The 22,502-nt window shown below is 37.8% G+C and overlaps 1 protein-coding gene across 9 annotated transcripts in view; it reads left to right on the top strand.

The window, feature by feature from the left end:
• The window catches only part of Smg7 (SMG7 nonsense mediated mRNA decay factor), a 64,609-nt gene that overhangs the window by 10,148 nt on the left and 31,959 nt on the right, over window positions 1–22,502 (top strand). For 4 of the 9 annotated variants that reach the window (NM_001415742.1, NM_001191549.3, NM_001415741.1 and 1 more), the window contains 3 exon segments: window positions 12,051–12,189; window positions 18,852–18,883; window positions 21,329–21,446. In NM_001415742.1, the coding sequence (NP_001402671.1) occupies window positions 12,086–12,189; window positions 18,852–18,883; window positions 21,329–21,446 (254 nt within the window). In that variant the 5' untranslated portion in view covers window positions 12,051–12,085. 9 annotated transcript variants of the gene reach the window in all.

Here is a 22,502-nt window from a genome sequence, read left to right as displayed (position 1 = left end):
TCATAAAATAACTCATCTACTCAGTCAGAGGTGTCAGGCACAAAACAAAATGATTTGCCCCTTGTCTCTGAACATGTCATATTTATTTCAGATTAAAACTGTAGGAATTTCTCTCTTCCATTAGCCTAGTTATACTTCACTTTTGAAATGATGACTTCTTTGTTACTCTATTGATTTCTTTTTTTGCTACTATATTTCTTTTTAATTTTTCTATTTTTATGTGTTAGTCACTGTAGCTGGATTGTTATAGAAGATGTGTCCTGTCTGCCTATCTGCTTATCTATCTAGGTGTTTGAGGGTAGGTTCTCCTGTAACCCAGGCTGTACTCCTGTCTCAGCCTCTTGAGATCTGAGGTTATAGGATAGGGTCTCCACACCTGATCACGTGTATTCTACAGTTGGCACAAGTCTTTACAAGCAAGTTCTCCCTCAGGGGTACAGTGAAAGCCTCCAAACGCAAACACTTAAGTAAGTTTGTTTGTTTGTTTCATTTGGAAGGGTCCTTATTTTTTGGTGGTTGTGTTCATTTTTTAGTTTTTTTTAATGTGTGTGGATAATTGACCTGCATGTATGTCTGTGTACCACATGCATGCAATGCTTACAGAGGCCAGAAGAAGACATAGGATCCCCTGAACTGCAGTTACGGATGGTTGTGATCACACATGTGAGCTGGGATTCAAACTCAGGTCCTCTGAAGAGTAGCCAGTGGTCTTAACCACTGAACTATCTCTGCGGTCCCTGTTTGCAGAGGTGGTGATACTCCTGAAGCAGGGCTGTGGTGTGCTGACCTGGAACTCCTGAGCTCAAGTAACTTCTTCTGCTTCAGTGTTCTTAGTGCTGTACTACAGGCACGTACTATTGTATCCAGCCTGGGCATGTATAGTTTTAAAGCATGTGTGGGAGTAACCAAGTCAAATATTGGAGAGAAAGAAATACAAGAGAGAGGCAGTAGTTCTTTGGGATATGCAGGATTTGAGTTTTCTCCTCTTTTTAGTAGTAAGTAGGCTCATTTTTTCATTAAGCTTTATTTATTTGGAATACTTTTAAATTATTTGGGAGATAAAGTTTAGCAAGTGAAATTCGGAAAAGAAATTTGGATCGTAGGATTCATTTTCTAGCACTCTCAACTCCTGTGGTGAGATAGGGAGCAGTGTGGAGCGCTATAGTTTGTTCCCAGCTATACCCTGCTCCCCAGCCCTTACTGGAGATGGAACCCCATCTCCGTACATTCATTCATTCTAGGCAAATGCTCTACCACTGAAAACCCCTTAGCTTATTACAGTTCCTGGTGTCATTTCTGTTGTTGTCCATCTCAAATGATAGTCATCCATCTGAAAGACTGTTGTTATTTAAATAACTGTCATACTGACGTGCATCAGTTTCCTCAAAGCCAGTGTTCACAGACCACAGAAGTTGAGTTCTTTTTCTTTCTCTCTTCTCAAGGCATAGTTTTCAGGGCTATTGTCAGTTATAATGCGATATAGTAGATGCCAGTGATGTTTTGAACCTGTTTCATTTGGAAATGTTCTTATAAGTGATGAAAATACAAAGCGTGGTGTTAGGAATCAACATACATGCATTTCAATAGTAAACACTCTTGGGCATCTCCAAAACCTTGTGTGTGTCTGTGTAGAGCTTGTGGGATGTATCTTAAAGTATATTTACTGTTATTTTTAATATCTAATCCTATAAGATTACATTTCTTAAATTTAAATAACAATGTCATTTGTCTGAACATTTGTTCTTTAATGAAACAAGATTAGAACATTCTGAAAAGCACAACTCAAATGATAAGGCATTGGTTGTAGATTCTGGCTTAAAACAGTGAGAAAAGAAACCAACAGATTTATTTTCTAATTTAAAAATAATTTGGTTGACTAAATTTATACATAGGGGTCTTTTTTTGTAGGCTTCTTAGGACAGCAGCATGGTGTAACAAACTAATTGAGAAGGCCTTTGAATTAAAACTGCCTTAACTTTTCTTAGATTGCCCTAAGTTCAAGTCCCTGACCTTATATACTAGCAAGGTAGCTTTAAACCTCTGTAGTTTTAATTTTACTGATCATGATAGAATTACATGAGCAGATGTAACTTTCTTATGTAAAGTCCAATTTAGTTTTACATAGGCAATGAGCCTCTTTTCTGCATTGACTTGATTTTCCAAATTTTTAATATAATTACTATTTATTTATTTATTTATTTATTTATTTATTTTGGAGCTGGGGACCAAACCCAGGGCCTTGCACTTGCTAGGCAAGCGCTCTACCACTGAGCCAAATCCCCAACCCTACTATTCATTTTTAAATTTGCTAATAAAGCCCTCGAGGTAGGGGCTATAGGGTAATTGAGTCTGAAGTGTGAAATTAACTTCTTCATTGTATGAGGCTACTATCTTACCTTATTAATATAGTTTATACTTTCAAAATGCCTTTATGTAATTGTTTTTGAATCCCTAGAATCTGAAAATATTTTACTGAATGTTAGTTGATGAGAAGAAATTAAGGATTCACACAGAATTGGCAGACTTTAAAATGCTATTTATTGGACCCAGTGTAATAAAATAGACCCATCACTTGTAGGAAAAAGCAGAAAAGCTAAAGTTAGAGATGCCATTCTTTTGTATTTGAATATGGATGAGGGCCTGAGTCAGTCACCAAAAACAAGGAAAAGACAAAAATGCTGATTCTTTTCCCCAGACTCTTGAGAAACAAGTGTAGTCATCATATCACAAGTGCCACCTTGATTTTTGTACACTGGAAATCCTATTGAGCTTTTGATAATTGTTTTTTTTTTTTTTTAAGATTTTATTTATTTTATGTGAGTACACTGTAGCTGTCTTCAGACACACCAGAAGAGGGCATCAGATCCCATTGTAGGTGGTTGTGAGCCACCATGTGGTTGCTGGAACTTGACCTTTGGAAGAGCAGCCAGTGCTCTTAACTGCTGAACCATCTCCTGGCCCCAAAGCAGTGTTTTCATAGAGCATCACAAAGTTTTCAAGTGGTGATTTTGATCCCAGCAGTGTTTAAAATTTAAAAATGCCCATTTCCACATAGCCTTACAAGTGCTGAAGGTTCTATGCATTTCATTTTTTTTTTTTTTACATTCTTTTTTTTTTTTTTTTTTTTTTTTGCATTTCATTTTTAAAGCAGACCCTTTAATGTTTTTACTTGTATTTATATATGGTAAACCTATATATTCTTCTGATCAGCATTCCCTGTTACATTTAGGCATGAGGATTATCAGTACTTTCAAGACAGAATAAAATAAACATAACATCAGATAAACTGGCTCTTTTGAGGAGTGTACAGGAGTTTGGTGTGTATAGCATTACACCAATTACTCCATCATTCTCACTCCGTAGTCCATGCTGTCCTTACATTGACTTATTCCCTCTGTCTCAGCCTCTTATGTTGGGATTATAGATGAGCATTCAACCTAAGTATAAAACTGGACTCTCATAATTTTTAATGTGCTAATGTGTTGCGAACATACAAGAGGGATTTGTAGTTGTGTCTCATAGTTTGCCATGATTGGTGTTTTCTTAGAGAAAGAAAAACAAATGATGCTATTCTTTCAGGTTTTTTGTTTCTTAACCTTCCTTTTACTACATACTGCTCTCACCACACCACAGTATAGACATTGCCATTCTTAAAATGCTCCACCTCCAAAATCTTAGATTCAGCCACTCTAACCATAGCCCTACTTCCATTAATCTGCTTCTAATTAAGACTTCTGCTAGGTAGTAATGGCCATGTCTTTAACCAAACCAGGGGAGGCAGAGGTAGGCAGATCTCTTGAGTTTGAAGCCAGTCTGAGCTACAGAGTGAGTTCCCAGGACAGCCAGGGCTGCAGAAAGAAAACCTGTCTTGGAAAGGGTCAGGGGAAACTTCCTACATACTGATTTTTTTTTTCCTTCTTACTACTTTTTCTATTCTTCTTCACCCTGTCTTGTTTTTCCTACCCTTTTGATACTGGTTTCCTGTTTTAGAACTATCCTTGCCTTCATCCTATTGTCCTTTCTCATTCATCTAGAAAAATCCAATGTTGAATGATTCTGACAGTCTGCTTCTTTGGGTAACCTGTCAGTTAAAAAAGTCTTCCTGACTAGTTACCTGTCACTTATATGCAGTTTTCATTGTGCATTTCCCCTTACTGGCTTGTCTAATTCTTTATAGTAATTACTTTACACTTTTACTATTTCTTGTAACTTTACTGACTATTCTTAGTAGATGGCCTTTATATCAGGCATAAAAGTAGAAGTCTTTTGATGGCACTGATCTTATTCACAGACCCACTTCCCTATTTTGGCTTTTGTCTCCCTCCCTATTAACATTATATTGTATCGTTTTGTTTTTGAGACAGGGTCTCACTATGTAGTAGCCTGAGCTAGCCTGGAACTCCTGAAGATCCATTTGCCTTTGCCTCAAGTTCTGGGACTAAAGGTGTGTGCACTACCATGCCTGACTGGGATGTTTTATAATAGTGCATTTTTGTAATTAGTCTGACCTGTTGCTAAAAAGCTTTGATGATTAATTAGACTATTGCATGGGTCTTAGGTTAGCATTGGTTCACTTTTAATCTTAAACTTTTAAAACACCACGATCCGTTCTTGCTTTCACTCCTTACGTGGTTATAATTAATTTCAAAGAACCTCCTCTTTCCGCTCCCATCAATAAACTCTCCAAAAAGTTTAAGTCCTACCTGTAGTCCTCTTGCAATGCCAATGAGGCTAGTGTAGGCCAGCAGGGGGGAGTAGCTTTAGAAGGGCTCCTTATACTTACTTCCACATAAGTAGTGATGTCGGTAGTCAGATTTAGGTTTTATTTTATACCAGACTATACCAAACACTTTCCGTTTATTATTTTGAATTTTCATAGCAATCCTATGGACTATTGTTGTTTGGTTTTATAGACAGGTAAACAGACTCAGACTAGTTAAGGCTAATGTCATTCTAAGATTGACAGAGTTGAGTTTTGAGCCTGGGAGTTATTTCAGAGTCAATAATTTTTAACTATGCATCATTCTGACTTTGCTTGGGATATAATTTGCTTGGGATTTTAAGATTTTTGTTTATACATTGTGCATTGCTATAAAACATAAAATTCATAATTACACATTTCATCTGACAAAATTTATCTCCCAACTTTTAAAGTGCATTTTTTTTCCCTAAAGGAGTAGAAGAGTAATTTTTTTTGGAGTTTACTGATGGGAGCAGAAAGAGGAGTTTCTTTGAAATTCATTGCAACTGTGAAAGGAATAAAGCAAGACGGATCTTGGTGTTTTAAAAGCTGAAAGACTAAAGATTAAGGGTGAAAAGATAAGAAAGCATATGAGTTATGTCTTCAGTGGTAAAGAGAAAACAAACTTTACTTTTTAAGCATGAAAGGGATGGAGACCTGTCAACAATAGCTATGTGTTGTGCAGTGTCTGCAACTTAAACTAACCTAGATTTCTGCCTCTAAATACACTGTAGAACTTTGATTCTATCCGTAATTTGCATCTCTGACCTCATTTTTCCTTCACCCCATTCCACTGCAATTAGAAATTGGGTATAGTTGCTGCCAGTATCTATGATGAATAGCCAGTTTCTGTTCTCTCTCATGAGCTCCACTCAAAACATGGAGTTAGAAAAGTTACTAATGACTCCTCAATTGTGTGTCTAGCTGTAGCCGAGTGGGAAGCTGGTAAATCTGTAGCAGGAAGCAAATTCTGCCTTATAAATTGAGGGGATTACTTTAAAATAAGAAAAATTCATGTTTGGTTTCTAAAAGGAATGCTAACTAAAGAAAATACAGTAAGCATTGTGTCCTTGGCGTGAGAACTCTGTTAACAAACCCTGCACTACAGATACATATAGGTGGTTGAGGCCTTTCAGTATCTTCTAGCTGGGAGGATAAACATGGGAATCTGCGTTCACATGCCAGCAGTTTATTACAAATCAGTGCTGTTTGTTTTAGCTAACCAAAGCTAGTGTTGTAGCATTAAAGTGTTCATTTCTGTACTTCTTTGTATCTGTGTGTTTAATATCTATGAACCAACCATAGATTGAAAAATAGTGTAAAAATCATGTTCGAACTCAACATACAGACTTTGGCTTCTCATTGCTGTTTTCTAAATAATAAACAGTTCCAGGTATTACAAGCACTGTAAAGGTGGCTTAAAGTATATGTAGAGATTTACTTCTTTCTATTTTGGAGTTTGAAGCCCATTCTAGGTGTTAGCATGGGGTCTGAGAGCATGATCACAAAGAACCCTAGCTAGTACTTTAAAGCTAGCCCCTTTATAAGGCACTAGTCCCATTCTTGAGGGTTTAACCTTCATACGGTATTCATTTCCAAAAGTCAGCATCTCTTTTGGTTCTTTTTTTTTTTTTTTTTTTTCGGAGCTGGGGACCGAACCCAGGGCCTTGCGCTTGAGTCAGCATCTCTTAATATTTCTGCACTGGAGATTAAGTTTCAACATGCATTTGGAAGGCGATATATAGCATTCAAATGAGAGCTAGTAGTTTAAGTTATTCCATTTCTAAATTTTCTTCTAGAAATTTTATAGCCTAAGTCTGCAATCTATCTTGAATTAATTTTGTATATGTTATGATATATTACTTGAGGCTTTCTGGTTAAAACTTTTCATCCAGTTAATAGTATCATTTCTTGAGAAAATATTTTTTTCTCCTTTAAATTCCTTGATACTTTTGTCAAAAATTGGCTATACACAAAAACATTCACATACTGCTCTATCACTGTGAAAAGACATATTACCATAGCAACTCTTATAAAAAGAAAGCATTTAATTGGGACTTGCTTATAGTTTCAGAGGTTTAGTCCAATACCGTCAAGGCGAGGAACATGGCAGCTTGTGGGCAGACATGATGCTAGAGAAGGAGCTGAGAGTTCTACCTTCACATCCACAGGCCCCATCATGAGAGTCATTGGGCCTGAGTTGGGCTTTTGAAACCTCAGCCCATCCAGAGACACTTTCAATAAGGCCACACCTACCCGAAAAGGTCACACCTCCTAGTTCTAAGTAGTGCCACTCCTGAACTAAACATTCAACTTTGTGAACCTACTGTGAGGGAGAGGGGGTTGGACGCATTCATATTTAAACCACCACAATAAGTATATCAATAGATGTTGATTTCTGACTCTTGAAATCAAGGTATCTATGTATCTCCCTCAGATTTCCTTGATTACCATAGCTCTTTAGTAGGTTTTTGAGATTAGGTAACATATAAATTCCTAAACTTTATTCATTTCACTTTATCATTCTAGTAATAAATACCTTGTCTCCAGATAAATATGAACATCACCTACCAGTGTCTATCAAAAATACATATAGGGTTTTTATGTTAGGCAAGTACTCTGTCATTAAACTATACATCTCTATGTCCCCCACCCACTTTTATTTTAAAACAAACTGGTCTTGAACTTGTACCATAATGCAGACTGCTCTCAAGCATTTGGTCCTTCTGCACCAGCCCCTTCCCAGGTAGCTTCTGCCAGATCTTTTTTGTGTTGTTTCTTATCCTATCCTATCATAAAGAAATGTTGTGTATGCATCTTAAAAGTCCTTTGTAAACTAGAAGACTGAAACAGAAGGATTGCCTTGAGTTCAGGCCAGCCTGGGCTTCAGAGTAAAACCCTGTCTATACTCAGTCACAGTTGAAGACTATGCCCCACTTTTCCAAAGAAAAATTGTTTTAATAAGATTCTCAGTAACCTCATTGTTAAATCTAGTGGTCGGTTTGTAGACCTCATCTTAATCTTACCTGTCAGCATTTATTTATAGACACCACCTTCTCGATGATCTTTTTTGTCCAGCTGGCTTCTAGGACAATTGTGCTCAACAATTTAATATGTTTTTCTATCCTGTATTTGGTATTTTTTAAATACTTTTAAAGTACTCCTATACTTCTGCACTTTTCTGGCAGTGCTGTCATGGGCTTTAAATCATGTTTATATCCTGGTGATTCTTAGATGAGCACCAGTGCTCAACAATGTTTCCTCTAAACACTATATTCCTAAAAGAGCCATTGTATATTTAGTAATCTCAGATCTTATCATTATCAAAAATAATAGCAGATGTTTTTAATTTACCTGCCAAGTATTGTTGACCCCCAATGAACTCTTTCCTTCTAAGACCTACCTATTCCTATTGCCTTCTCCACTAGAAAATGCTAAATCCTCCCAGTTTATATTTTTGTTTGTTTGTTTGTTTTGTTTTTCCCATTTAAAACCATGGAGCCAGCTTGGACCATCTCCCATACCCCAACATTCAGTCCTTTGGCAGGTGTTATTTACTGAGACTGATCACATCTACCATCTCATCATGACTACCCATTGATAAGTCACTGAAGACTTACTGAAGCAGTCCGGTGCAGCTAAGGCAGGTCATAATCATGTCTCAAAAATCTCCAGAGATTTTGCTCCAAAGCCCTTCCTCTTCCAGACTAGCTCAAGTTGGTGCTGACCTTCACGGTCTAATTCATTCACGCGTCTTGGATGGCTGTAATGGTTGAGAAAAATCAGCTCTCTCTCTCTTTTTTTTTTTTTTTTTCTCGGAGCTGGGGACCGAACCGAGGGCCTTGCGTGTGCTAGGCAAGCGCTCTACCGCTGAGCTAAATCCCTAACCCATCAGCTCTCTTTTTAGTGTTGTCTTCCTCGGCTTCATTCTGTAGTGATAGTGTTAGAGAAGGGCAAGCACAAAAGCAGATCTAGTATCTTGTCTGTCAAAGAAAGTGACAGGACAAAGCCCAAGGCCAGTATCTGCAGAGAGCTGAGAAGGGTGCAGATGTCAGGAAGTATGTGATTCATTGGGGGCCAAAATAATGTATCATAGAATCTATATGATCTATATTGGGTTTAGTTTACTAAGTTATTTGAATATGGAACCCATTTCTTAATCAGATATGAAAGACAATAGGATAAGTAATGGTTTCTACAAAAAATTTCAGAGAGAATATTTTTTGTATACCATAATATATAGATTCTTTTTGTAGTTAGCTCACTGTCTTAAATATAGTTGCTGTTAAATTAACTTGCTCATCTCCGATATTGTCTTCATGCAGCAGTTAGGCAGTTGGACTTTGTGCCTCTCCAATCTAAATGTAATTGGTGCTCTATATGTAAAGGACTGTGATTACTTTGTCTGGTGTCAAAGGATAGAATCATATTCCTATTTTCCTTTTTAGACTTAAAAACGTTCTCAGAGCACTTTTAGGTTCTCACTGAAGTTATTTCTGTCACTGTAATTCTCGTTTCCAGTTTGTCCTACAGTTAAAATCATATATTTAGCTGTGTCACATTGGTTTTGTTCCCTATGCAGTAATTCATCAAGCTTTCTTTCTCTTTTTTCATATGCAGTCATAAACAAAACAGTTGTCTGGTGTACCATAGATTTTCCACAAATTGTTGTGAGCATCTCTGTGCAGGTTTGTGTAGGCATAAATTTTCATTTTGTTTGTGTAGGTGTCGGAAGCACAGTTTCTGAATTGTGTGATGAGCATAAAGTATGAGAAACGGCAGGACTGTTCTCTATTGGCCGTTAGTACTCTGTGCTACCACTGACTGTCAGGGAGAGCACCTGCAAAGCCACAGGCTCATCCACATTCTGGCTTGTCAGTGTTCTGGACTTGACCACTTAATTGTATATTGTTCTTCAAATTTGCATTAACCAATGAGATCTATTGTCTTTCCACTTTTACAGTGATTGAGTTCTCTATTAATCCTACATTTGCTATTCAGGCACACAAATGTCTGGTCACTTCACCATTGCCTTTTAAGGCAATACTCTCTGAACATTTATCCTGACACTAATGTAGTTGCTTTCTTTTAAATTTTTTCTCTGATGTAGGGCATTTGTTCATTTTAATGTAGTAGTTTGCATTGCCTGCATAGTTCAGGAAGATTTAGGGGTTATTATAAAGAAGAGTTTTTTAAAAGCTAATTGAAAACTATTGCTTTGGTATATCTCATCTAATATAAAAGTTAAAAAGATGAGAAGAAATAACTTTGTGGTTGTTGAGGTCATAATCTAAATTTCTTGTTTAATTATGTGAACAACTGAACTGTTTTATTGTACGCCTCAGATGTGTTAATTTCTGCACAGTTAATGATCAATACATATTACATAGGTCCCACTTGAATGAAAAGAGAATCTGGATTTTAGAAAGATAACTAAGCACTTGTGTTTTTCTTTAATTGTATAAGATAATGATTCCTGAACTTAAAAAGTAGGTTTGTTTTTCTCCATTCTTGGATATTTTTTTCCCTGAAATACCTGAAAACTAGTATCTCAAGTTTTGAGTAAGCAGATGTTTAGGATCCTGACTTTAGATTGAGACAGCATGCACACTGATGTGTATTTGTTTGGGTGAATGTCTAGTAATCACCATGCTGGTGCTAGATAGTTGAACATACAAGGCTGAATGGATCAAACTTTCTTTAGCAGAAACACTTGTAAACAAATGATTTGTTTGTACAGTGCTGCAGCGAAACTGTGTGCATACACTACTGGGCTAACTGGCCAGACCATACTTTCCTCACAGGAGTTACTCAGTTTTAAAATCCAAGAAAGAGTTGCCCAGATGAGAAAAATGGGAGTATATTTCACGTTGTCTCTCTCTGTGTGTGTGTGTGTGTGTGTGTGTGTGTGTGTGTGTGTGTGTGTGTGTGTGTGTGTGTGTGTGTTTTGGGAGGCACAAATACAGATGCAGATGCTGAGAGGCAGAAAGCAAGAAACCCGTAGTCACAGAGTTTCACTGGATCAGAGTCACAGCCTTACCACGTGACTTGCCATGTCAAGGAAGTTGGAAATGCTTTATCTCATTCTTTCCCATGAATATATGTTTTGAAAGTACAGCAACAAAGCCCCCTCCTGCATGCTTGACATTTCCGTTAAGACATACTTTAATGCTAAACATAAAGAACTGTGTGTTCTATTTTAAAATTTATTGGTATGAGTTTCTAGCTTCACGCTCCTAATTTGTAGAAAAAAAGATATTTGCATTTTTTGACTGGTTGCAAGTTGCGATTAACTATAAATGATAACAACAAATGCAGTAATGGCTAATTTTACTTTCAGTGCTCACAGTACTGATGACTTCCATCATTCTCCTTCATCCTCAGAGCATCTAAGTCAGGTGGCTTATTTAATTATGTCCGTCTTCTAAGTAAACTGGGGTGCACAGCAGTGGTTCACTTTGTTACATGGCTAACAAATACCAGAGCTTAAGTTGAACCCGGGCAATCTGAGTAAGAAGACCCTTAGTGTCTCTTCTTAAACCCCATTCTGTGAGGTCACATGTATAGAGCACTTAATGTTAGCACATAAGAACTGTAAATGTAAACCGTGATCAATAGCTTATAATTAGCTCATCTTTACCTACATCATTTGAGTTACTACCTCAGGAAACTGCTGTTTTACCTGTGGCTTCTGTTCCAGCACATCACCTGTAATAGTAGCACATGATGATTCTGGAACCATGCTTGTAACCACTACCTTCTGTTACCTGCTTCTTTGTCTATGTGTTTATACATTCTATATTAAATCTCTAGCAAGGATTTCCACCTGTCTTGTCAATGTATGTATATTCTGTCCTTAATCCAGTGTCCCGCTCATAAAAATGACCAAATACTGTTCAGTGACTTGAGTGAAACCTAAAAACCTGGCCTCTGCTGACCCTAGAATTTAAACATTGTTTATGCTACCTGTACCTGTGCTTTTGCGTGATTTTCTGTTGGTTAAGAATCCATCTCTGTGGTGTTCTACCTTGGCAGACTCACCCTGCAGATTGCTGCTGGGAAGGCAACTGGTGTCTAATCCTGAAGAGATCACTCAGCTTTATTAGCACTTGAGGACAACATACAGGATCAAAAACCATAATCTTTTAGAAATATACACAAAACATTTAAAGCCGTTTATGAAAGAAACTTTGCTATTAGTCTTTTGCTTTTTGTATTAAGTCATTTCAAATAAATTTTTGAAAGTTTTTCCCCAAGGGCATTCTCTATTTTTGTGTTAACTCATATTTTCCTCCTCTCCTCTGTCTAGAGTGTCTTAAACCATTCTACCTTGTGAAAAATTGGATGCTCTTACAGATAGTCATTGTGGGAGAAAACGTTTCATTTAAGTCCCAGATGAGGACCGAAAACTTGAAATCAGAGGAGCATCTGAAATCAAGTAATATTAGGTAGGATAAAAATTACAAGGGATTTCTGCACTGTTATTAATTTCCAGGATGTAATGTTAAGTTTCTCATTCTGTGGACATTGAGGGAAGAATGCACGGTGACTTCTTGAAAGGGGGGAGGGATGCTAAAGACTCTTATTTTTACTATGTGGCTTTATGAGAAATTATCTAGGTTTACTTTGACATTAGCATGTATGTCTTATGGGTCAAAGAAACTTTTTTTTAAATGCACTTAAAATACATTTCAGGAATTTGTATATTTAAAGTTCCTGGGTATTTACAAGCCTTTGGATAATTTTGTCTTTTTCATATATATTGTTTCCTTTATTTATGTATATGGCTGTTTTGCTTGTGTGTATGTGTGCGTACTCTAAGCATGTAGTATGCAGTCTAGAATAGGGTGTTGGATCCCTTGGGACTGGAGTTAGAAAAGGTTGTGAGCCACCATGTCATTGCTGAGATAGGAAGAGTAGCCAGTGCTCCTAACTGCTGAGCCCAACTTTTCCAGCTTCCTGAGATTCATCTTATAAATTATCCTTAAGAGTTAGAGAACATTTCTATTGTATATCTAATGATTTATTTAAGTGTTCTGGGTTCTCTATGTCAGTATAGATGGAATTAAATGTCTCAAAGATCCCTGTAGAGTTTTGTGATAATTTATTACAGAATATATTATATACAGATAATACAAATAATTTGGATAATGTATACATCTCTGTGATGCATTGTAACTCTTGCTCTAGCATCTTAATAATGACATAGCATGTTTGTTTAATATTAGAAATATGGTTTCAGAACTGATGGTTGTCCCTGTAAGTTGGTACTATGATTGATGGTGATAATTGAAGCTACTCCTTTTTTTCTTCCAGAAAACCTGCTTTATTTTTATAATGCTTATTGCGCTGGTTCTAGAATTTCGTTGCCTTCTTACTTTCCAATCCTGTGATAATGGGATATTTCATCACTCTCTTCCTGTTTCCTCATCAACAAAATGTGCACATTACTATTTAACTGATGGAATGACTGAAATTTAAAGTTGTTTGCTTGTTTGCAGTGCTGGGGGTCAAAAATGGAGTCGTAGTGTTCTGCTGTTCTATGTCCCTACCCCTGTTTTTGTTTCGTTTTGCTTTTAGACAAGAGTCTTATTGTGCAGACAGGGCTAGCCTTGAACTTCTCTGTTGCCCAGGAATGATCCCATACTTTTTGAGTCTTGCTTCCTCTTTCTTGGGTCCGCTGGTATGTTGCAGGCATATACCTCTATGCCAAGTGAAATGTAAAGACTTTTAAATAGATGAAACATGACAAGATGACCTAGCAAATAATACATTATCAAATAATATTCTTAGGCTATTAATTTTTTTTCTTTTTTTCGGAGCTGGGGACCAAACCCAGGGCCTTGCGCTTGCTAGGCAGGCACTCTGCCATTGAGCTAAATCCCCAACCCCAGGCTATGTTACTGGGTCTCAAGTTTTTTAAATTATTTTTTTTTCTTTTCTTTTTTTTTTTTTTTTTTTTTTTTTTCAGAGCTGGGGACCGAACCCAGGGCCTTGCGCATGCTAGGCAAGCGCTCTACCACTGAGCTAAATCCCCAACCCCGGGTCTCAAGTTTTTAAATGTTACTGTGAACATGTTTAGAGAGAAATGTTAATCTAACATCTAGACCCAGTTTTGCAATTTCTCTGTGTGTGTCATCAATGTTATTTTCTACTCATGCTAAAAATATAATAGTTTTATCTTCTGTTCTTGAGAACGTAGTTTTATGGCATCTAAATAGATTGTTTATTCTTTAGAATTACGTGGAGGTAGAGAGAGAACTGGAGCTCATAACTGCCACTTTGAACTGTTGTCTTTGTCTGTGCTCTTGGAAGCAGAAGGAAGGGACACCTAATTTACAGTTAGAATCCAGATCAGCAATTAGTTTGGTAGCCACAGATTGTCCTTTGAGAGGCCACTTACAGCCTTTGTCATAGTTTTTCCTCAAGACAACAATCACCCCAAATGCCTGCCTGTGTGCACTGCAGCTTTCTGAACTGCCTCCTGTCCAAGCTAAGTACCTGAAGTGATTCTAGTCTTTGCTCTGTATTGTGTCTCCTTCTCCCCCTTCCTGGTATCTTTGGAGAGTTCTTGGAAAGGGGTTTTTCTACTTAGCAGTATCTTCCTTTCCAGTTTTGACATTTAATCCATGCGTCATGCATTTGGGATCATTATCCCCATGGTTTGTATGTGCCCTGTATGCACTCAGTGTCCACAGATACAAAGTAACATAACCATGCAGTTACACTATTACTTTCAAATCAACATTGATTTCCTATTACAGAACTGAACTTAAACTCTTGAACACATCATGCAAGTCTTCTCATGATCTCCTGCCTTCCTTGCTTCTCCAACTTCATTTGTAGCTTTTGACTTTGCATTTTATCTGTTTTACTTAGTTTTGTCTTTGGCTCTTATCCTTGAAATTCCCAGATCAGAATGGCCCTTAACAAACTTTATACACATACTCAAAGAACATAGGTCATGGAGTGAATGTATGGTATGGAGTAGTGGTTCTCAACCTTCCAAATGCTGCAATCCTTTTAATACAGCTCCTCACATTGTGGTGACCCTCTCCCCACCATACAATAATTCTGTTGCTACTTTATAACTATAATTTTGCTATTGTTATGAGTCATAATGAAAATATCTGATACGCAGGATATCTGATATGTGTCCCTGATCTGTTTGATGCCCATAGGGCTGTGACTCCCAGGTTGAGAACACTTAATTAGATAGAACTTTGACGTGTGCAGAGGTTTTCTACACTGAGAAGCAAACTCATGTTAACCTGAACTGAGAAAACCCCTAGTAACAGCATCTGCCTCTAGAGTCTCTTCTGAGTGACCTTCAGCAGGACAACAGTAGCATTTATTATTTTGCAGGTTATTAGGAAAAAGTATTTAGAAAACTTGCTGTCTAGAGAGCTTTCCATTTTTGTGTTTTCTGTGTGTTCATAAGTACATACCTCACAGTCTTTGCATAATTAATTACTATTTGGTTTGTATGTTTTGTTTTGATAACTGAGTTTAGAATGACTTGATTTTGTTAAAACAGGGAAAGTGAGTCAAAAGTTCAAATAGAAAAAAAAAAAAACCTCCTATGTTCCAGTACTATAGGCTGTTACTGTCATATGTTCGAGTCTTATTTTCTTACACTCAGAGCTTAGCTGTAGTTGGTTAGGAACTATACTCTGAAGCCAGACTGATGAATTCAAGAACTACTTCAAACCCTGTGATCATGGACTTCTTACTTAATCTCTATATACTTATGTTTCCTTCAAGTGCAAAGTGGAGACGGTAGTAGTGTTGCAGTAAAATAAATTAAAATAATGTTATCCCACACTAGGTCCGGCACCCTATGACATCTGTTTGATATTTTCATCTCAGACAGCAAAGCATCTCACCTGCTTAGCTTCATCCCATATCACACTGCCGATGGCTACTCTCTGAACCTGGCAACAATCTTCTCTCTACTTAGTTCCCAAGGCAGGTTGTCACCATGCCAGACATATACACCCCAATTCTGTGACAGCCCAGTGTCTCTAGCCACCACACTCTCTTGAATTCAATTAAGAATTCAATTAAATTGCCACATGAAAGAACACACAACACAATAACCTCTGATAAGATATAATTGCCCACCTAGACATACAAAGCCCTGTACACATCCATCCCTTAAGAATATTCATAACCTGTAAATGTGCAGAGAGGAATCTTAACAAACATCCGCCTCCATGTTCTCTCTACTGCTTCTTCTTCCTCGATCTAGTCTCCTCCTCCTCTCTAAAACTTTTCTCCTGCCCATCCTTCCTTCTCGTCCAAGACAGGCCTTGTTCTATCTTGTACCTGCCTTCACCTGCACAATGACATCATCCTACATAATAGCACATAGTTTTTGTTAAAAGTTATTTAGACAAGGCCTTAGAACAGTATCTAGCAATGGTGTGACAGTATTGTGCCAGCTCTTGAAGTGGCTAGTGTTTAGAATATATTAAATATATTTATAGACCTCGATTCTATTTTGTGAATTGTTCCAGATTGTAGCTCTCAATATATTTATCATTGATTAAGCTTGTTTTCAGCCCATTAACTTCATTTTTTTCTTTTTCATTGATTAATAGACATAGTTTATTTCTCTTAATAACTAAGAGCTACTAGGTATGGAGGGACACCTGTAGCCCCAGCACTTGGGGAGACTAAGGCAAGATGGCCATGGGATTCAAAGCCAGCTGGTGATGCATAACAAAATAAACAAAAAGCCCAAAGACAGTGTATACAGTAGTAACTTGAAAATTTTATATCTTATAGCCATATTTCATTGTGCTGTTTTATTACTATGAATATGGTGATTTGATTTTTGGATTCTTGGTATATTCATTCCTTTCACTAAATCCTTCAGCCTAAAGGAAGAACAGACAAATAGAAACTTTGCCATTACTCACATTTTCTGCTGAGAGAGGACACCCCTCTTCTGGTCTCTGCTGGCTCCAGGCACAACAGTAGTGCACAGCCATATGCTGTGTTAGGTCGGGTTTCTGTTGTTGAGATAAACGCTGTGACCAAAAGCAACGTGGGGAGGAAAGGGTTTTTTCATTTAGACTTTCATAGTCTATCATAAAGGGAAGTCAGGGCAGGAACCTGGAGGCAGGAACTGCTTATTGGCTTACTTGCTTACCTGGCTCACTTACCTAACTCAGGACCACTTGACCAGGGGTAGCACCTCCCCCGTTGAGCGCGCGCACGCGCACACACACACACACACACACACACACACACACTGTTGAGGGAATTTTCTCAATTGAGGCTTCTCAAATGACTCTAGCTTTTTGTGTCAAGTTGACAAAAATTAAGACGCAGGTAGAACACATGTACACATGAAAAATAATTTTTTAAAAATTTATAGTTGCTATGAAATAATTATATAAATAGTGCTTTCTGTTAAACGTTTAATACTTTAATATTATAGCTTTTTGTCAGTTTAGTTCTTTGAAATGGAATCTCAAGTTGTAATAATCTTTTTATGTTAGTCACACACATAGGGTGATGTTGAGTGTACTTAATCATTGACTAATGATGCTGTCTCAGGATATTTGGCATATTCTTCACCCCATGTATTTATCACTTCTTTGTGGGGACAGCATTAAAACTCTACTTCTCTAGCTGTTAAGATTAGACAGTCAAGCATGTTGTTAGCCATAATCATTCTCCTATGCAAGAGAATACCAGAACCTGTGGGAGAGCATGTTTAGAGTTCCCGCTAAGCATTATGCTAGTTGAAAGGGATTCTAATTGTATGTATTTTTAAAAGCTGTGATACCTGCTTACTAAAGGAACTTTGGGAGCTTATGAATTTCCTTACGCCAGCCAGCTGGGTTTCCCAAGGATGTACAGTGCTCAGACAAAAGCTTGAGTGGTTTCTGGCCAGTAAAAGTGGAGGTGGTATTCTTAGCCCAGGGACTCTCATTTTTTTTTTTTTTTTTTTTTTTTTGGTTCTTTTTTTCGGAGCTGGGGACCGAACCCAGGGCCTTGCGCTTCCTAGGTAAGCGCTCTACCACTGAGCTAAATCCCCAGCCCCCCTCATTTTTATAAGTACAGTGACAAACCAACAAGATGATGAAGAGGAGTGGTGACAGTTCAGAACTTGTAACTAAAAGTTTTTCGTAGTGAAAAATCACTAAATGTTTTTGTTCAGGTGGATAGTAAGATCAAGCATGCATTCAGAAATATCTTGCAGTTCAGATGAGGGGTGGCTATAACACAGGTGGACGGCTAAGGATGTAAAGCAGTAAGAAAGTTCAGTAAGTACTGCCAGAGGACAGCATTTCTCTGGAATCGGTAAATGTTGAAACTTAGGAAGAAGGCTGGCATAAAGGACTTCTGTGGAAGGGCGGAAAGCCATGATAAAACTGACAAGAGGAAAAAACATGGAAGAGAATGGAGTGTGGTGTTAAGAATGAACCATGAGGTCAGTCTAGTACCTATCCAATAACATAATTCTTGAATTTCAGAGCGGGGAAAATGGGTTTTAAAAAGCGTTTGGGAAACTTAAATATGTTTGAATGCCAAAGAGATAGAAAGGCCCAGTAGCAAGGGAACTTTAAAGATTGTCAAAGAGGAGAGAATAATCAAGTCATGGGGAAATGCTAGAAGGAGCTGCCCATTGAGCGAACTTTGATCTCATAAGGAGAGCACTGTGTAAGTGCAGTGCATGCCCAGTCATGGGTTTGCTTTCCCAGAGCAGGGCTATGTAACTGTCGTTTGCCAGTAAGAAAGAGACAGGAATAGGAATAGCAGCTAGAGAAGAGTGAATATTTGAACTGTTTATGGTAACCAGTAAGTTGAAAACAAACTACTCTTCAAGGCAGTGGGGGACGGGGCTTGAAATATGTTTTTACTCAGATTTGGAGGACAAGAAATGAACTTTTGGGGAAGTTACCAGTTTAATGTATAAAGTAATTTTTAAGTTATATCACTTTGCCAGTTGACCTTTTGCTACACTGGATGTTAAAGGGGGGCATAAATTTCCATACCCTGTTGCCTCATTGTAATGCATTGTTTAACTTGATGATTTAGTGTGTTTGTGTTAACTTTGGTTCTTTTTTAACTCTTGTTCCTTTTTCTTATCTAGGCAGGCAGAAGTCCTGAAGGCTGAAATGACAGGTATTGGCTGTCTTATCTCTTACCACTTACTTTGTTCTATTAAGTTAATGGAAGAAAATTTCCTTTCTCACTTAAAATGAAGTACCAAACCCTGTGCTGGTTTCCAAGAGCAGTAACTTTGTTTTAAATATCTCTTGGTCTTATACTTGGGATTCTTCCTTAAATACTCTTAAGGAATTTAATGTAGTATATGCCTCTTCTCAGGAGTATATACTGCATGAGTATTTGAGTTGTTATTAATGTGTATGATCATTTAATTTTTATGAACCTTTTACTAGTAATTTAAATTATAAAATAATTCATACTCAATATAACTAAAGATGTGGTATTTGGTTACTATTTTCATAGGAAAATGCTCCTTTCAATTTATAGTGACTCAAACCTGAGTAGTAGGTAAACCTTCAGGAAAAATGTTGATAGAAAAATTGCACTGAAAGGATGACACTCAGTGAGCTCCCTTTTCTTACACATGTTTTCTGCTCTGAGTAATATCTAGAGCCCTTTGAGAAGAATTGTGTACTCAGATGCTGAAATGAACAGATAGTTCAAAACTGGTGATCAACATGTCCTTCATAACAGCATGTGTTATCCTAACCTAGCAGATAATTTGATAGGAGATAGTATCTTAATTTTGGAGGAATGTAATTGTATGTTTAACTTATGAATTCAGCTACTATTGATTGATAACCAGAATTCTGGCCAAGATTTATAATTGAAGAGGGCATATACTAGCTACTATGGAGGTGGTGTTTCAGCTTTGACAGTTACAGACTAATGTCCCTGAGGAACCTGAGTATTGTAAGGAACAAAAGAGGAAGAAAGCTTACAGTGCATTCATTATTGTCCTTCCTGTTAACACATTTGTGGTCATCGTCTACCTTCTGTGATGCTGCTTTGGCGTTATACTCTTGAATTGGCATTGAAAGTGCGATCTGTAGAACAGCCTCAAGCTGCATAGACAGGCCATTTCCTTTTTCCAGAGTATTTACTCATTAGAATGACTTCTGCAGTCCCCTAGAGCCCTGTGTAGTGGCACACACCCGTAATCTTAGCTCATAGGAAGTCGAGGTGGGAAGAGCACAAGCTCAAGGCTAGTGTGAGCTCACAGAGAGTTCCAGGCTAGCCTCAGCTATACAGGGGGCTTCCTGTCTCCAACTAAACAAAGAAAAACCACTTTATCAGACCCAAATCTGACTAGCCAACAAACCTATCAACTCTAATATACCAGACATTCTCTTTGTGGAGTAGGATGATGGTGGCGTACAGGTACTAATGACCAACATAAAGGGGAGCAGGAATTGTGACATCAGATAGCAGCAGCAAACTCCTAGATGACACTGAATTGCTTAACTGGATATTGGAAATTTATAATTGATAAGCTTATTAAGTAATTCTACTGAGACACCTTACTGTCAGCATTTGGATTGATCATCCTATAGGACTTTGGAAAATGCAGCACCAGTTCACAAATACATAGTCAGAGCCTAACTCCCTAATTCTCCCCTATACACAGTTACCCTTCTGGCATTTTGAGCAGTTTAATCCCAGGCCCCTGCCTTTCTCCACATTAAATGGCTGTCATATGCACTGATTACAGATGGACCTTCAATAGCCATGTCCCATTTGTGGGAATAATTCTCATTGCCTTAGTAGGATATTGTGCAGGAATAATCCAGGCATCTGTTGGATGGTGAGCGGATAGAGAAAAATTGGTGAGGATCCTTGTAGGAATGATTCAGAATAAAAAGAGGATTTGGATAGAAATAGAATTATTAAAGGTAAAGGACATAATATAAATCCATTATTTCAAATGGAGTGCCTTAACTGTCTGATGTATGACCTGCTGTGACATGAATAGACAGAAATCCAAATAAAAGCAAAGATTGAATTATTTTTAATGTCCACTTTAATTTTCATAATATTCTTTTAAAGCTGAAAGATGAGGGTTAGAGAGACTGGGTCAGCACATAGGATTTCTTGCTGCATGAGCGTGGGAACTAGATTCCAGCAAACATGTAAAATCATTGTGGCCATGCCTGTAATGGGACTTCCTCACTGGCAGCCTCACTGAAAAACCTGAAGCTGCAGGCTCAGTGAGAGACCCTGCCTCAAAGGAGTGGTAAAAGGATGGCTGATGCCCTCCCTCCTCTCCTCTACTCACCCAGTCCATACACCCCACACACTCATGCATGCCTCCATGCACATGCACACAGCTTAAAAGCACAGCTAAAAGATACAAATGTTTTAAATCAAAGTTAGTTACTAACTGCAATGCAGGAAGTGAAAGCCGTCTGACATACAGTAACATGAACCCTGTGCCGCAGTGGATGGGATGTGCTGAGAGCAGTTTTGCTCTGGTGGGTGGAGAGAGGTCATTGGTTTGGGTTCGGCTCGTGATTGAGGGACTTAACTATATAGTGATGTTTTGTTTGTTTTGTTGTGCAGATTCTAAGCTGGGTCCAGCTGAGGTCTGGACATCCAGGCAAGCTCTGCAGGACTTGTACCAGAAAATGCTGGTTACTGATCTGGAGTATGCTTTAGACAAGAAGGTAGAGCAGGACCTGTAAGTACTCTTGTTGGGACATTACTGAGCAGTCAGGAATCTCAAGATTCTGACACATGATTAGTTGATTGTTTCTCAGCCTGCCCTAATGTAAGCTTTTTCAAAGAAATTCTAATGCTTGTGTCTTTTTAAAAACAAAACTTTTTTTTTCTCCTTTTTCTTTTTTTTCCGGAGCTGGGATGGAACCCAGGGCCTTGTGCTTGCTAGGCAAGCGCTCTACCACTGAGCTAAATCACCAGCCCTAAAATCAAAACCTTTAACCATTAGTATTTTTTTCAGGTGTAGTCTTTGAAGGTAAGAGGAGTAATGTTTAGATCTGAATTTTACCAAGGCAGCTCTTAAAAACATTCTGGAATAAACAAATCTAAATATACATATGGTATCTCACATTCTAAGGATTTATCTATATTCTTGTATTTGTACTTAAAGATAAACTTTTCTTTGATCAGTGGCATTTTGCATTTGGTCTTAGTCCAAAGGCCAAGAAACAATACTCAGTGTCAGTCCTGTTTCTTCAGTGGAAAGGTGTATTTGCATTGTAAGACAAGCTCATGTAATCAAATACATAACTATATCCTCCTTCACACTCCCCACAAAACTAAAGAGAGATTTTGTGTGTTTAGACTATTCCACTTGTTCTTTTCTACGAAGGATGAAATGGCAGATAACCAGATTCCCTAGTGAGTAAATAAAGGCCTTTTATAGAAGATCTTGCCTTATCAAATAAAACAGGGGAGTTAGCTTGATGGAAATGTAAACGTCAACTAACAACATCTCTGTCCAAGACATGTTATAAGACTCAACAGTCCAAGTTGTGGTGAATTTGGTAGGGCTCCCCCGCCCCCGTGTTTTTGTGACCTGCGTATTTATAAAAATCTAGTAGTTTACCTAACTAACTAATCAGAACTCATGTCTGTAATATTTGAGTCCATGATGAGAAAGGATCACCAGTATCCAGGGAGTATGACAAATGTTCTAAACTATTTTCAGAACCCTCAGGCTCTAGAACCTCAACTTTGATGCTGACATTCAGTGCTGTATTTCACTAAAATTGAA

Source organism: Rattus norvegicus, chromosome 13, assembly GCF_036323735.1.
Source record: "Rattus norvegicus strain BN/NHsdMcwi chromosome 13, GRCr8, whole genome shotgun sequence".
Lineage (NCBI taxonomy): Eukaryota > Metazoa > Chordata > Mammalia > Rodentia > Muridae > Rattus > Rattus norvegicus.
The sequence above is the reverse complement of the archived record's forward strand: the minus strand, read 5'-3'. Positions and strand labels throughout refer to the sequence as shown.